Raw genomic sequence first — 15,604 nt, 5'->3', positions numbered from 1 at the left:
CAAACCCATTCGAATCCCCTTTAGAAAAAATACACAATTCAGTTCTGAACACGAACCTGCTTGACTGTGAGAACTAGTTTACCTAATAATTTTATATTAGCATCACCCTAATTATATCCTTTGGCCGTTCCAGGCATGATCACAAGGTCTTTGAAATTTGGATGATGAACTTGGACTGACCCCATACCGCGGGACCCAAGTGGCCTGCAAGCAGATTCCGCTGTTGACAGCTGGGACTTTCCCTGTAGGATCCGAGGGCTCGGGGTAGCACTTACGTCTCATCTGTGAAGGCTATTCCGAAGTATTCCTTTTCCTTCAGGTTGAAGTGCGATGCCACGAGGTCCAGCAGCTCCTTGGCCAAAAGCTTGGGCTGGAGGGAGAATGAGATGGAAAAGGGACGAGTGAGTAGAGGTGACTCATCCTCAGACACACAATCTCAGGTTGATGTAATTTTTTAAATGGAATGTCTCAAAGCTCAAGGACATCAATGCAAGTGATTTTTTTAATGTTTTATTTATTTTTGAGAGAGAGAGACAGAGAGAGACAGAACATGGGAAGGGGCAGAGGGAGAAGGAGACTGAACCTGAAGCAGGCTCCAGGCTCCAAGCTGTCAGCACAGAGCTGGATGCAGGGCTCAAACTCACAGACAGTGAGATCATGACCTGAGCCGAAGTTGGATGCTCAACCAACTGAGCCACCCAGGCGCCTCTATGCTCCACGATTTTATTTATTTTTTATTAAAAAAATTTTTTTTTAACGTTTATTCATTTTTGAGAGACAGAGAGAGACAGAGCATGAGCGGGGAAGGGGCAGAGAGAGAGGGAGACCCAGAATCCGAAGCAGGCTCCAGGCTCTGAGCTGTCTGCACAGAGCCCAACGTGGGGCTCGAACTCATGGACTGCGAGATCATGACCTGAGCCGAAGTCAGACGTTCAACCAACTGAGCCACCCAGGCGCCCCTATGCTCCACAGTCTTAAATCCAAACAATAAAAGTATCTCCCTCCAGGAATGTTAAAATTAAGGTCAAAGAACCTGGGGAGTAGAACTGAAGAAAAATTACAAACTCACCCTCCAGCTGCCTTTCCAAAGGAGAAGTCTTTAGATGAGAGTGTTTTTTATCATAAACTCTTTTTTAAACATCTCTGTCAACTGGGGATCCTGGGTGATTCAGTCGATTAAGCACCGACTCTTGGTTTCAGTTCAGGTCATGACCTCACAGTTTCTGAGTTCGAGCTTTGCCTCTGGCTCTGCGCTGACAGCACAGAGCCTGCTTGGGGTTCTCTCTCCCCCCCTCTCTGCCCCTTCCCCTGCTTGGTACCTCTCTCTCAAATAAATAAACATTTTAACAAGTTTAAAAAAACAAATAAACATCTCTGCCAATCCAAAAGAGCATGCCAGAACTTTTGGCATGAAAATACTGTAGATGCTGTATGGTCAATACATCGTTCCCCTTGGTCAACTGTGGTCGAGATGACCTCAGAGTGCCAGGCTGTGAGGTGGGGGCAGAGGAGGGAAAGGCCGTCTGAAGGAGACATGTGGCTAATGGGAGTAGTTATTTCTAAATCGGCTTCCAGATCAGGTATCTGCAAAGCCATGGTCCTTCTGACAATTACTGCACTCCAACCATACATGCTGGGTCTCCAATCAGAGTGAAACCAAAGATTCCAGAAGAGAAAACCTTGTGTTTTTTATTTTGTGTGTATACACGTGTGGGCATTTATGCCCATCGATACACCTTCCCAAGTATATTTCCCATTCTACTGGTTACTCGGCTGAGTTACTCTGGTAGGAGAGTGCACAAGGGACATGTCAATCAAGAGTCACATGACAGTTTCAGCTCTTATTTCACTTTTTAAAGAAAGTTTATTTTGAAAGAGAGAGGGAGAAGGGGGAGGGTGGGTCAGAGAGAGAATCCCAAGCAGGCTGCATCAGCGCAGAGCCTGACATGGACCCTAATCCCACAAACAGCGAGATCATAACCTGAGCCAAAATCAAGAGTCGGACACCTAACCGACTGAGCCACCCAAGTGCCTTCTTGTTTCACTTTTTGAGTGTTGCTATGAACTGTACCGAATTCATATGTGGAAGTTCTAATTCCCACTGTGGTGGTATTTGGGGGTGGCCCCTCGGGGAGGGTAACTAGGGTTAGATGAAGTCATGAGGGTGGGACGGTCATGAATGGGATCAGAGACCTCATGAGAAGAGACAGCAGAGAGATTGCCCTCGCTCTTCCTCCCCACCACGTGAGGACACAGGGCCAAGGCGGCCAAGGCGGCTGTCTACAAGCCACGAAGAGAGCCCTGATGAGAACTCAACCAGGTTGGCACCCTGGTCTCAAACTTCCAACCTCCAGAGTGTGAGAAAATAAATTTCTGTTGTTTAAGCTCCCCGGTCTGTGGTGTTTTGTTACGGCAGCCCAAACTGACGAATACAGGTACACTTCCTTTAATTCGGCAAACGTACTGACCATCTCACATGAGCCGGGCACTAACCAATCCTGCAGGGCACAGAGAAATGAGTAGCATGCAGCACCTGCCGATAAGGAGTGCTTACCAGGGGCACAGAGTATGAGCTGGTATGCATTTCAAAGAGCCAAAGCAGATGGTTTCCCTTTGCTGTCTCCCTCCTGGGCTCACAGGGTGGCAGCCTGTGGGCCTCAGTGACCATCAATTTACCAACAAAAGCGCCTGGGAATGACAGGGCTCGTGAAGGTACAGGCTGTTGCCAGCACCAGGGGGTCCCCGGCCACCCAGATACAGAACATGTGATGCACAGGCCATGCCTGAATTTGGAAGATACTACAGCAGATTTTTTAATTGCTGGGCACCATACTTTATCTGTCCAAACGACTGCCATTCTTTTCAGAGCCGTCACGGGATTTCTATGACGCCTGCTAATGCTCACAACATTTTTGATAATCTTTCGGGATGCCTGTGAAGCCTGTGTCACATATGGAAAAGCATCCTGACTGGTGAGAAATCTCTTTGCCCTCAGAATGGATCCGAGTTTTTTCTAAGTGGCAAAAGTCACTTAAAGTCAATTGTTGTAAGTGGGACAGAGGTGGGGGAGGTGAGCACGCTGGGTCACACTGGTCTTACAATATGTGGTGATTACTGTGGGTTCTTGGGGGTTATGGGGAGGTTTCTGGCCCAAACTTGGAAATGACAGGAGTAGTAGTTCCTTCCCTTTGAGAGTTAAACGTTAAAGCCAACATCTCAACAGAATTGATCAGAGACACGGAAACTGACCCAGGAAGCGAAAGAATTACTCTCAGGGCTGGTATAGTTTTTTCTAGAACATGATTAAGCGTAGTAATCGTTCTATGGAAGGGGCGGGGTGAGTGGAAGGTGTGTGTGGGGAGGGGAATGCAGGGGGAAGGAAACGTGGTCTTAGCCAACAGGCCTTGAATATTGAGGCCCCGGAAGTAAGGCCGTTTACATGGTGGACGTGGAGGCCTGGAGTTACTCTAGCTGACCATATGAAATGCTCATCCATGTAACTCTCCTTCTAACGCCACTCCTTCTGAAGAATTCACTGAGGCAATGCTGAGTCCTAGATATGGTGCTGAGTAACTCCCCCATATGACCGCCTTACCATCTAGCATAAGAGTCTATCATTCCTTTTGCCAATGGAGATCCTGAGACTTGGAGAGATCAGGCAGGCCGTCCTGGGTCTCACAGCAAAGCCAGGATTCCAGACAAAGTCAGGCCAGACTCAAGGGCCACGTGCATCACGTCTCTGCCATCTTGCCTCTGCTGACTCAGTTCTTGGGTGAGAAGTCAAAGGCCCCTGTGCCCTGAGGGCCCTGTGTGGGTGAGGGTGATATCACTCACCTGAAGCCAGTACACTCACACCATGGATTTACACGTCGGTACTTTGAACTCGGGTAACGTGAATCTTCCCCCGAGGACGAACCATCATGTTTCTGAGTTGGCAGAGCTTAAGAACGGACTTGACATGCTGAAGAAATCACCAGAGTAACAGATGCCATTCTAGGAGCCTCGTGACGGACTTGTGGCTGCTCTGTGGTGACACAGCCCTGTGATTTACCCTGTAACCACAACCCTGTCTGCAGTAAGAAAACGAGTTTTCTCGGCGAGTCGTAAACTGAAGGCAACCACCAGGCTCTGAGCTCTAGCCGCACCGCCAGGATAACCTCTGTCGCCTCCAACTACCTCTTTTAAAGAACCGTATGCATATCTTGCTTAAAAAGTGAAAAGGGTGAGTCCCGTTACTTTTATACAAAGGCTATCAGAGGTCCTATGTGCCATGCTCCGTGAAAAGCCCAAATTTATTAGCCACAGTTTACGAAGAGGGAAATAAAGGCACTGAAGGGGAAGATAACAGATCCCAGAAGATGCGGAGGGGACAGCTCCTGAATCTGAGGCTCCTGTGGAAGCCACACTCTCTTCCTCTGCTGTCACGGTGACCGGCGACACGGCCGCGGGAAGGTGCCGCATCGGTGAGAAGGAAGACTCCGGCCCCACGGGCCTGATGGATGAGTAGTGTGAGCGGGAAACAAACCGCACCGTTAAGCCCCTGTGACGTCTGGGGCTGTGTGTCATCCCAGCATAACCCGGCCTACCCTGATTGATTCAGGCAGCGTATCAATTACTCTCTAATTCTCTGTATGGTTGGTTTAAAAACCACTTAAGGCTTCAGCTCTGTGATTTCCTGATCTTGCAACCTGAGACAATATCCCACCTCGACACCATGATGATTAATGTGCTACATGGTTCCGAACATTTCTTAAACTCGTTTAGAGAAAGTTGCTCGGTAAGCACAAAGCTTTGGGCCATGATGTACTTGGAAGGGATGTTTACAGAAGCCTTGCTGATTGCACTTTGCTGGTTACTTGTGCTGTAAACATTCATGGGGCTTTGCAGGGGCCAGGCGGGGAGCGAAGACAGAAAGGCAGCCGGTGGCCCAGTCGAGCCCTACAGGACATACCGGGCAAGCTGTGTGCATGTCAGGTCAGAAGCCAGCCGCTCTGGGTCACTGGGGTGTCCTGGCCTGATGAGGTCAGCGCATTTAAGTCTGGCTTCCTCCCAGTGTGTAATTAACTATGCTCACTCGAGAGCTTCCCCCTTTGCATTTTCTTTTTTTCCTCAGGTTCTTTTTTCATTTGTCCTTCTACGTTTTTATTCCTCCTTATGCATGACAAATGGAACCTCTTTGTAAATGTCCCTCTCAAAATGTGCTGCCTGATGGAGCTGCTCATGATGTTAGCAAGATGGCCTTTCTGGGGCTTAGAAGCCTGGGTTTCGGTCACATTCTTCAGGGGAAAGGGCAGGGTAGCTCTTTGGCATTGTGGTCTCACTCTGCCACCCCGATCTGATTTCCGCAGGGCTCTGGACTATTCCGGTGGCAAATGTGCTCAGACCCGGCACACGGGGGCTTCCAGAACGAGCCCTGCCTAATAACTGGTCCACCTTCCAACGTGGGACACGATCAAAGAACACTTCCTGCGGATGCAGGGCTCTGAAGTGCTATAGGCATGTCCCCAAGACGATGGTCCTTTCAGGTGACCTCTGTGAGCCACCCTGGCACAACCCAGAGAGAGGAATTGGATGATCGGTGGTACCCTGTCTCCTCTCCGATTTTCCCCACAGTATTTCACCATCGCTCACATATTATACTGTCTCTTTAAACTCAACATGACTACATCCCAGACAGACGCTCGTGGACAAACTATAATCTCTCTGAGCGTATCTTCATCTCTAAAATCACCAGCAAGATCCAGGAACTGGATTCCTGCCCTAAAACATTCACCTTGATGTCATTATTAAAAGTAGTTTCTTTCTTCTCTAAAAAACCCACCCAACCGTCTCAAGGTCTATCCACCTATTCTGCAAAGCTTTACAGACATTCTGTACCCCCACCTTGATCTCTCAAATCCAGTCAGTTTCTAAGTTACCTAGCCTCTCTGTGCCTCAGTTTCCTCAGCTGCAAAACGGGGATGGTGACTGTACCCACGTCCCAGGACTGTTCTGAGGATTAAATGAATTCACTTCGATTTACACAAAGTATGTAGGCAGTGCCTGGCACCAAGTGAGTGTCCTATAAGTTCATTATTATTTCAGACCCTCATTACCTCACCTATGAATTATTATAATAACCTTCTAAATGGTGTCAGTTGCTGAATGCCAGCCTGGTATTTCAGGCCACCCTTTGACTCTAGATCCAATTTATGTATGCAAACTCACTCTACCCAGTTCCCTATAAAAGAACTCACTTCTGTTCAATCTTTTTGTATTGGTGTAAGGGAAACGCCAATCTCATTTTGACTTCCTAAACTTTTGCCCACACCATCCTCTCTCCTCCCCCTCCCCATGTAAATTTATCCTGTTCAAGGCCCACTTCTTCCAGGAGGCCCTCCCTGACCACACCACCGCCAAATGGTCTCTTTTCCCTCCGGATTTCTGTAACATTTGCCAGGCGTACCTCAATCACCCTTGGCACGCAGGCTCTCGTGCTGCAGTGAATTTAATGTAATTTGAAAGCTTTCCAATTGTGGGAGAATACTCATAAAACCCACCATCTTCACAACTTGTAGGTATCCAGTTCAATACTGTGAAGCATAATCAGTAGGTGAACATACTGGACACGTACAATATATCAGGCATACTGTTACACAACCCATCTCCACAACATCTTCCTCTTGCAAACAGAAACTCTGTTCCCATTAAACAACAACTCCCCACCCCTCCTCCCCTAGCCCCTTGCAACCACCATTCTGTTTTCCATCGCTACCGTCTGACTGCTCTAGGTTCCTCATATAGGGGTGATTATACGGTATTTATCCTTTTGTGCCTGGCTTTTCTTCCTTAGCATAATATCCTCAAGATTCATCCCTGTTACAGCAGGTGGCAGAATATCCTTCCTTCTCAAGGCGAAGTAACATTCCACTGTACGGAGAGGCCACGTTTTGTTTATCCATTCACGTGTTGATGGACACTTGGGCTGCCTCCATGTTTTGGCTGTTGTCAATAACGCCGTGTGAACACAGTGGATTTTGTGTGACGGGATTTGTTGCACCCTATAACGGGCAGAAGGGTGGCCCGCAGAAGGCCCCCTAATCTCTGGGAACATCTATTACCCTACATCCCAAAAGATGTAACTTGCGAGAGGGAAAGTTTATCCTGGATTATCCAGGTGACCCTGAATGAATGACATGGATCCTTCTAGGGCAGAGGCAGAGGGAGTTTTGACACAGGGAGACACACACTATAGACGGTCACGTGGAGAAGGCAAGACTGGAGTGACAAAGCCACGTGTCAAGGAAGGCTGGAAACCACCAGCAGGTTGGAGACGCAAGGAACGGGTTTTCCCCTCAAGCCTCTGGAGGAAGGCACAGCCTGGCCAACAGACTGACTTCAGCTCTGCCTTCCAGAACTGCAAGAGAACATGTCCCTGTAATTTTTTTCCCTGCAGTTTGTTTATTTTGAGCGAGCGCGCACGAGTGGGGGAGGGACACACAGAGAGGGAGGGAGAGTGTGTTTCTGTAATCTGTTTTCGAGTTCGTTTATTTTGAGAGGGAGAATCCCAAGCAGGCACTGTGTTGTCGAGCCCAGCACAGGGCTCGAACTCCAGAACAGTGAGATCATGACCTGAGGCAAAATCAGGAGTTGGACTCTCAACTGACCGAGCCACCCAGATGCCTGCTTCTCTGATTTTAAGCCACCGAGTTTGTGGGTGGTTTGTGATGGCAGCCTTAAGAAACTAACACACATGCTCGGACTGAAACCCCAAAAATCTGGTATCCCCCATAGTGCCTGACATACAGTTCCCAACAGCAGGAAACTCTACCCCGGGTAGCTGGTTGAGGCTTGAGTAAAAGGGATCTTTGATTAGTATCTGAGTTCTCTCTTTATAATAGTGTTGACTTTCCAGGCAAGGAAGCCATACCCACAAGTCCAGGTGGGGAAGCCCCTGTCTCAGAGCCGCCCCTGGGTCAGTCAATGGCACAGTGGGTTTCAACTCAGGGGACTCTCCCCTCCAGCCCTTGCCTGTCATGGGGGCAGCGCATAGATCCTAAATCAAGGGAATTGCCACTTCTGAATTAATTGCATTAAGAAGAAGGAAAACATCACACGGCTCCCATCTGTGCTTGGGGGGCAACCAAGGCCGTAGGGCCCCAAGACTGACCCCTCCCTTGCTTTCCTCCCCAAGGCCATTTAGGACAATCCACTTCTCGTGCTGTGTGCACAGGGACCACTGGGTGGCCAGCAGCATTGCTGGCCGGGCCCCCATGAAACAGCGATTCCCTGCCCGGCAGTGGCCATGGCTGGGCAGGCGGCAGAAGGTGCGGGAAGAAACGCAGTCATTCTGCCCTTTCTTTCCAAGTTCTCTGGAAACCTAGAGGGAGGGAGGGGTGCAGAAGGGCGGCTCCGAACACAGACGTCTGAGTCTGCAGCCTCTTTGAAGCCCTGCCTGTTACTGTGTTTCCCCAGCAGCTGGGAGCCTGTCTCTTGCCCTCCCCCTGCCCCTGGGGGCTCTGTAATAAGCAGGGCCAGTGCTCATCGGCTGCCCATTATTCCTGGGGAGGGGGCGCCGGTGATGGAGAGAAAGAATGAGGTCATTCTGCACGGGGACAAGGGTCTGGCGGCCCTCCCCTTCCCGGCCACCCTCTAGATGCTCCGGCTGATTAGCTGGGGAGGCCGGCTTCCTTCCTGCCCTCTGAGCATGGCCCTGGGGTCTGTGACAGGGGCAAACGGAGGCCACCTCCTCTCTGCAGGCTGATGTGAAGAAGCATGGGTTCTGGGGCTTTTCAGGCCCGTGGGATAGGTAGCAGGGGTCCCGCAGTTAAGTTGGTCCTGCCAGAGACAGCATCTCTATGGAGAGGTCCCCATCCGGCCAGAGGACCCGAGACAAACCGCTGTATTTGCAGCTGAGGAATGGCCGGCAGCGGCCACGGCCACCATTAGGCGCTTCGGTTTACGGGTGTGGCCCCTGTCCCACAGCTGTACTAGGTGCTTTACACAAACTGATGGGTCAGCCCTCACCAGAAGCCTGGGGAGAGCATGCCTGATGCAGGAGGGAGATGGGGGGGGGGGCGTGTTGCAGAAGTAACTGGCAAACACACACTAGTGACTGGCAGATCTTAGCCGAACAGCAAGATCACCCTGGAATGCTCGATCCTATAAAGAGCTGGGCAGACCAAGCACCCACTTGACTTCCAGGGGAGGAAACAAAGGCACAGCGGGTGCGGACCTACAAGGACGAGGGAGGTCCCTTAACTGCCAGCACAGGTAGGGTTGGGGTCCAAGCACCCACCGCAGCCCCTGGGCCCTTCTCTGGTTCTGTGTAAGCAGGGACCATGCGGGTTGTTTGAGAAAGGGCCACAAAGTTCTGGAGCAGAAAGCACAAAAGTGACAAGGGGTGTCCCGGCAGGCAGAAGGCGGTCATTTGCACACATTCTGCTAAGGTCCAGGTTTCCTGGCCTCTCCCCGGCTCTCCCTCCTGCTGCTCCCCACCCCCTACCCTGTTCGTCAGCACCATCATTTTCTTCAGGCCTCCTCCTGCTGGGTTCTGGGCTGCAAGCTGCACTTATCGTCCAATTCAATCTTCAAAACAATCCTGCAGTGGTTTCTGAATGAGGACACGGGGGGCTTATGAGTGTTAGCATGCCCAAGGTCATAACCCCCCCCAAGGGCAACAGGGCATAGGAAAGGCGTGAGTCTGGGAGCGACTCCAAAGCTTTGGCTTTAAAGACTGGGTATAGATCCAGCAAGTAACATAAACAGTGCAATCAGCAGGGGACTGAAGCTGCTTTTTCTAGATGCAATAGGATTTTGCCTGACCGTAAGTTCCTGGAGGGCAGGGATCAGGTTTTAGGAAATATCACAGCCCTGCAACCTAGCACCGTGCCTGACACACAGCAGGTGCCTAATAAAGGTTTCTCACCGGCAGACTGGGATACACTAAAGGGTCCCGTAGCTGAGTGTTACAGCAGCCTCGCAGGGAAGCAGACCACAGGCCAGGATGACACCCACCAGCTCTCTAAAGCACAGGACCACCGGGCAGAGACTGTGTGTGGCTGTGCTGAGTGACGTGGGGCCAGATGCTACGTGCTCGGATGCGACAGAGTCGCCTGGTTTTGACAGGATGCCACGATGCGTACTTTGGCAACGTGACTCGTAAGCCCAAGAAGAGATGTGTCGTGTCTGTACTCCTCACCCCTATTTCAGTGCACCTCTTCCTCCTACGGACTTACTCCCTGACACCAGCTACAGTCACAATCTCACAACTGGCTCCTTGAATGGCTTCCCTCCCCCTCCTCCCCGTCCTCTCTCCTGCCGACAGACTTTGCCATTTAGCCTAGAGACGGGGACTCCTGGGGACAGCCCTTTTGGGTTCCTGTGCAATTCCTGAAGACTATTCTTTCTACTACGCTATTGTAGCCCCTTGTTCTCTTCCTCTTATTTCCACATGGCTTCTTCCCACATTCTGCTAAGATACAGCTTGATCTCAGGTTCAGAAAAGTTGGGGTTGGTATCAGCCTGGGACGCAGAGGTTTTCTCATCCGTGCATTTGAATGATGCCCAATGGGAAGGCTTTGACAGGCGTACATAATTACTGCTCCTCCAGAAATGCAAAGTGCTTTTGCCAGCCGGCTGGGGAGCCTGCTTTATTCAGGATCTGCCCCCCCTGGGACCCTGGGCGGGCGGGCAGGTGTTCATTAGGGAGAGCCTGCTGATTAACACAGTAGCCCCCAGACGCCAGCCCGCTCACGGCAATGTCACAAGGACACTGCCACCCTTGCAGGGTGGCTCTCCTCGGCAGCCTCTTTGCATTAATGAAATAATAACTGTTTCGCTGAGGCGAAAGCACAGACACACAACAGTCAACGTGGCTCCATCGGATAAAGCTGCCAAGTCAATTCTGAGATATTTCTAGCAAAGATGGGGACGCTGAGGTTCCTGGGATTCAAGCTTCCCCTTCTACAGGCATCACGTCTACCACTTCTCATTTGCTCCTGTAAAAAAAAAACCCAAAAAAACAAACAAAAAAAACCCTGCTCTGCAACCCCATTATAACCCTGTCTGGTCCTCCAGTGAGTTATACATCACGATTTCGGATGTGAACTGCTCATACACTCAATGGGAGCTGAAGTGTGTTCTCCAGGATCAAACCGGAAGATTAGTTCCTTTTCCAGTCGGCGAAATGGCCCCAGGACCCATTCAAACTGGAGGTCTTCAAGGCTTGGCACGTTGACCCCATTCTCTTTGCTTGGTGTTCAGGGAAGAGTCGAGAAGAACACCGTTCAAGAGCATCTTGAAACTGCATCTTTGAAATGGGCTCTGTGTGGAACGTACGGGGGCCATGATGCTTCAGGCCAGCCTCAGTCATTCCCTCCGTCAATTTTATGGTCAGCGGCAGCTAGGAGCTCTTAGGAGCGTCACTTGCAAAGGCACCGTGTGGCCACAGAGCAGAGAGCAGTAGTAAAGGTGGAGCCATTTGCACGGATCGGTAGGTTGATCTGCTAACCTTTCCAGTGTAATGCAGAGAAGAGGCGTCCTCTGCCTGGAGCGTGGCTGGTGTTCAGACGATGTGGCCTGCCTTCTAGTGTGACAGGGGTGGGAGTGGGGAGTTCATGAGGGTGTAAGGTTCACGTGCTCCTTTGTGAAATCTGAGCCGTGGACTTAGAGTCAGGCCACAGGGCTTGGAAAGACAATTCTACCCGGTGTGTATGCTGCTCAACCTTTACCGTTGCTTTGAGACCCTGGGACAACAATATCGAGGCTTGGAGTTGTTGTGAGAATCAATACCGGATCATTCATACAGTGCCTGGTGCGTGGAAGGTGCTCGATAAAAGTAGGCTCCTCTTTTCTCCTTCGATCAGTAACTGAATCCCCATAAAAATCACAGAGCCTCTCACTGCTTTGCCAAGGACCCACTCTGATCAGAATCTCAACCCTCTCTGGATTGAGCCGTCATATCCTCTATCTCAGGAGCCATGACTGGACCATCACTACGCAGTGAGGAGAACAGAAAGCAGACGACCTCCCTCGGAATTCAACTTGTTTGGGCAGACTTGCCCTCAACAGCATGGCTTCTCCGCTCCCGGGGGTCTGCTCAGTAACAGCCCCCACCTCCATGCACCGGAGGACCTTACCTGCTCACACCTGTCCCTGCCTCCCGCCCCTTTGGTTACCAGCTACAAGAGACAGGAGCCTCGCTCTGGCTCCAGGGAGATGCACGGAGACATGTCACTGGCCTGCCAATGTTTGTCAGCATTTTAATTTGGAAGTTCCCCGAGCCTCCTCCCTGTGGATCCTTCCCCCGTTTCTCCTGCAAACTGCTGGCAGGTACATGCTGGGGAGATACACCGCGCTCTGCTGGGGACGTCATTTCCAGTATGATTAGAAAGGCACTCTCCCTGGGTGGGGTAGGAGTGACGGAGACATGCAGCTACCGGTGTCCCGGGAGGCGAAAGAGGGAAGATCAACTTTGCTGAAAAATATTTATTCCCGAAGAGCGGTTTCATTAAAGTCGGACGGGCAACGATGCCAAAGGCCCCGCCCCCCCCTCGTCATGCTAATTAAGCGGATGAGAACAGACGATGTGCCGCAGGGTCCAGAGAAAAAGTGTGCGTTCGTAATATCCTCCTTCTCGGATCAAAAATATTATCTTATTATTTGCCACTCCTGCCCCCGACCACTTTCAGATTTGGAGGAGGCTTATAACATTTTAAATGGCCTAAAATAGGGGGATTAAGAACATATTGTAAGACAGAGGCCACGGGAGGATCGGGCACGGGAGATAAACTAATTCCTGCCACCGTCCCAGACTGTATGTACCAGGCTACGCAGGGCAAGTTCGTTAGCAGGCTGAGGGGGCAGGCTAAGTGCACACACACGCCCTTTCCTGGAAGGTGCATCAGAGAAGGAACCTGTCGTACGATTCCATGCGTGAGGGCCAGGAGATAACATGTCTTCTACCCAGTTTCCAGGAACGAAAGAGACGTAGCTCATGTGAGATGTTTCATACGCTAGCCCCTGACAAAGCCCAGGACGCAGACGCTAGGCACCATTTTTGCTGCCTGGAGCAGACGTTAAGACCGATTCTCAAGACCGGATGGTATATTCTGGGGAGCAGTCTTAGACATTTTCCTAAGAGAACGTGGCCAGAAGTTTTGGAGGCCATATTTTATTAGGTTTTAAACCCATGCTTATGTCAGACGTGACCAGTCTGGCATGGACATTCTGTCTCGATTCTACAGCCAAGCCACATAAGAACGGTGAAGTCAGTCCCAATTCAGGCAAAGCAAAACAGCCTCCTGCAGACCGATAAGACGAGAGGAAGGAATCATGTTCAAAAAATCACATTCAAAAAAGTGAAAGCAGGTGAACGGAGCCAAGTGCTCTTGGATCTGAGCGGGATGGACTGGAGGGGCTGGCATTCGGCCAGGAGGCAGGGAATGGCCTGGGTCCACCCTTCCTCTTGGGCGGGTCTATAGGCACGCCCCGAGGAGATGGCCCAGGGGAGGCCCCACCACCGGAAGGGTAGGTGGGAGAGCGGGAGGGAGAAGGGGGCCTCTTTGCCCCCAGCAGCTTTCTGCTCTTTACGTCCGGGCTCACCCCTGCACATCTGCTCCCACAGCCTCCATGCCTCCTCTGCTTTCTCCACGACCCAAACCGCCTCTCATTCGGGACCCTGCGCAGTGACCCCTGTGCAGACAGCTGCCTTCAGCTCACCGCCCCCCCCCCCCCCCGTCTGGTGCCTGTCTGGTGCCCTGGCATCTCCATGGCCGGTGCAAATCGCAGAGGTACACACGCCTCTCGTGACGCACTTGCCCCACGACATTCTCACTGTTGTACACAGTCTATTTCTTTCCAAGAATGACCACACCTTGGGAGCAAGAACGGTGTCGTATGTTCATTTCTATTACGTTTGGCCCAAGTGGGCAGTGGACAGAGTTCATGTGGTTCATCCATCCATGGGTGGATTCAAGAATCCATTGGGGCGCCGGGGTGGCTTGATCGGTTAAGCGTCCAACTTCGGCTCAGGTCATGATCTCGCGGTCCATGAGTTCAAGCTCCGGGTCAGGCTCTGTGCTGACAGCTCAGAGCCTGGAGCCTGTTTCAGATTCTGTGTCTCCCTCTCTCTCTGCCCCTCCCCTGTTCATGCTCTGTCTCTCTGTCTCAAAAATAAACATTAAAAAAATTTTTTTTTTAAAAAAAGGAAAAAGAACCCATGAATGAGTGAACAGTGAGGCAGGGATACAGGGTTCCAGCGACAGAAGTCTTCAGACTGATAAAAAACCAGCATTCCCCTGGGCTCTATTCCCAGGTCAATGCCCCCTCAATCGCCACAGAGGCTTGGGTGAGCTTATCTCTTCTCCCGGTTCTAATGCCCACCAAATTCAAGTGCATGCCAAAGTCAGGGGCACCAACAATTGCTGGGGTCTCTACTAGTTCATGAGGGCTCTTCCAGAGAAGGTCCAGCTTAGGGACCTGTCAGCCCCAAGCACCCTTTCTAAGTAGAGCTCAGCAAATGGGGGAGGTCTGGCAGAGGGAATGAAGAAAGCCAGGACGAAGGCGCGCATCCCAGCCTGATTTTGTCACCTGCCTGTCTCTTCATGTCAAAATCGTTTCATCAAAGTAAATCAGCGGCCTGGCAGGGCCATCTGCAACGTCTCACTTGAAGACTGCTGTGAGATGATGCACGTGTGGGGCGGGGTACCCTCTGACCCCTCCCGTCGCTGGTGTCTGGGCCCAGCACTGGCTCATCTGGGGTTCTGCCCGTGCGCCCCTCCAGCTCGTCCTCACATTCTCCTTCCCAGAGCACAGTCAATACACTTTACGTTCATAATAGCTTGTCAGTCCAGAGAGAGAGAAATCATCACAGGCTGTGACCCCGTAGCGACAAGTGTCACTGGTTGCTAGGCAGGGTGCCCTCTGGGCAGGGAGCTGTCACTCCTGGACCCCCTTTCCTTCACTTCTAGGAGGGAAGGGTCAGACGATGGCCCAGGTCACCAGCACAAAGGAGATTTTGTTGTCTGTGCTGCTGCCTTTCAAAGCCTCCCTGAAAGTCTCCACCGAAGAAATCAAGGATTCAACTTGGCAGCGGTAGGAGGTGGAAAAAAAGATAATGCAAATATAACATATCTTCCTCCCATAGCTTCTCTAAAGTCATGTTGTAGTCGAATGAGTCCTGGGTTGAGAGCAGGGTTTCAGGAGCTTGTCCCGACTCCGCTGGCCACGTAATCCCGTGGTTCAAAGTGCAGAGGGTTTGGGATACGCAGGTGGCTTCCCACTTCTGCATTTCACCTATTCCTGTCCCTGCAGGACCAGCATGAGGCTCTGCATGAACACAACCCCAGCTGTTCCATCTAATGCCTTATAAGAGGCCAGAAGGAGAGTCTCACCCCGTGAGTTCATGTTCAGGGTCGTACAGAGTACGAGTGTGTGCGTATGTGCACATGTGCACGCACGCTTGACCTCGGTATCATGACTTTTGATTTTTAAAAATTAATCCAGACCTACATCCTTCCACATGACATGTCTCAGCTGGACACAAACGCAGGAGAAAGGTGAGACCCCCGTCTTCAGTCTCTGCCGGGTTTTTAGACAGACATGATTTCTCTACCCCTCAGTA

The 15,604-nt window shown here is 51.1% G+C and overlaps 1 protein-coding gene across 9 annotated transcripts in view; it reads right to left on the bottom strand.

The window, feature by feature from the left end:
• FRMD4A (FERM domain containing 4A) overlaps nt 1-15,604 on the bottom strand; it is a 611,772-nt gene that overhangs the window by 145,413 nt on the left and 450,755 nt on the right. For all 9 annotated transcript variants that reach the window (XM_040451376.1, XM_040451380.1, XM_040451378.1 and 6 more), the window contains one exon: nt 276-370. In XM_040451376.1, coding sequence (XP_040307310.1) covers nt 276-370 — 95 coding nt within the window. The remainder of the gene's footprint in view (nt 1-275; nt 371-15,604) is intronic.

This window comes from Herpailurus yagouaroundi, unplaced genomic scaffold, assembly GCF_014898765.1.
Source record: "Herpailurus yagouaroundi ecotype Mexico unplaced genomic scaffold, PumYag 203, whole genome shotgun sequence".
NCBI lineage: Eukaryota > Metazoa > Chordata > Mammalia > Carnivora > Felidae > Herpailurus > Herpailurus yagouaroundi.
Note: the sequence above shows the minus strand (reverse complement) of the source record. Positions and strands in the feature narration are given on the sequence as shown.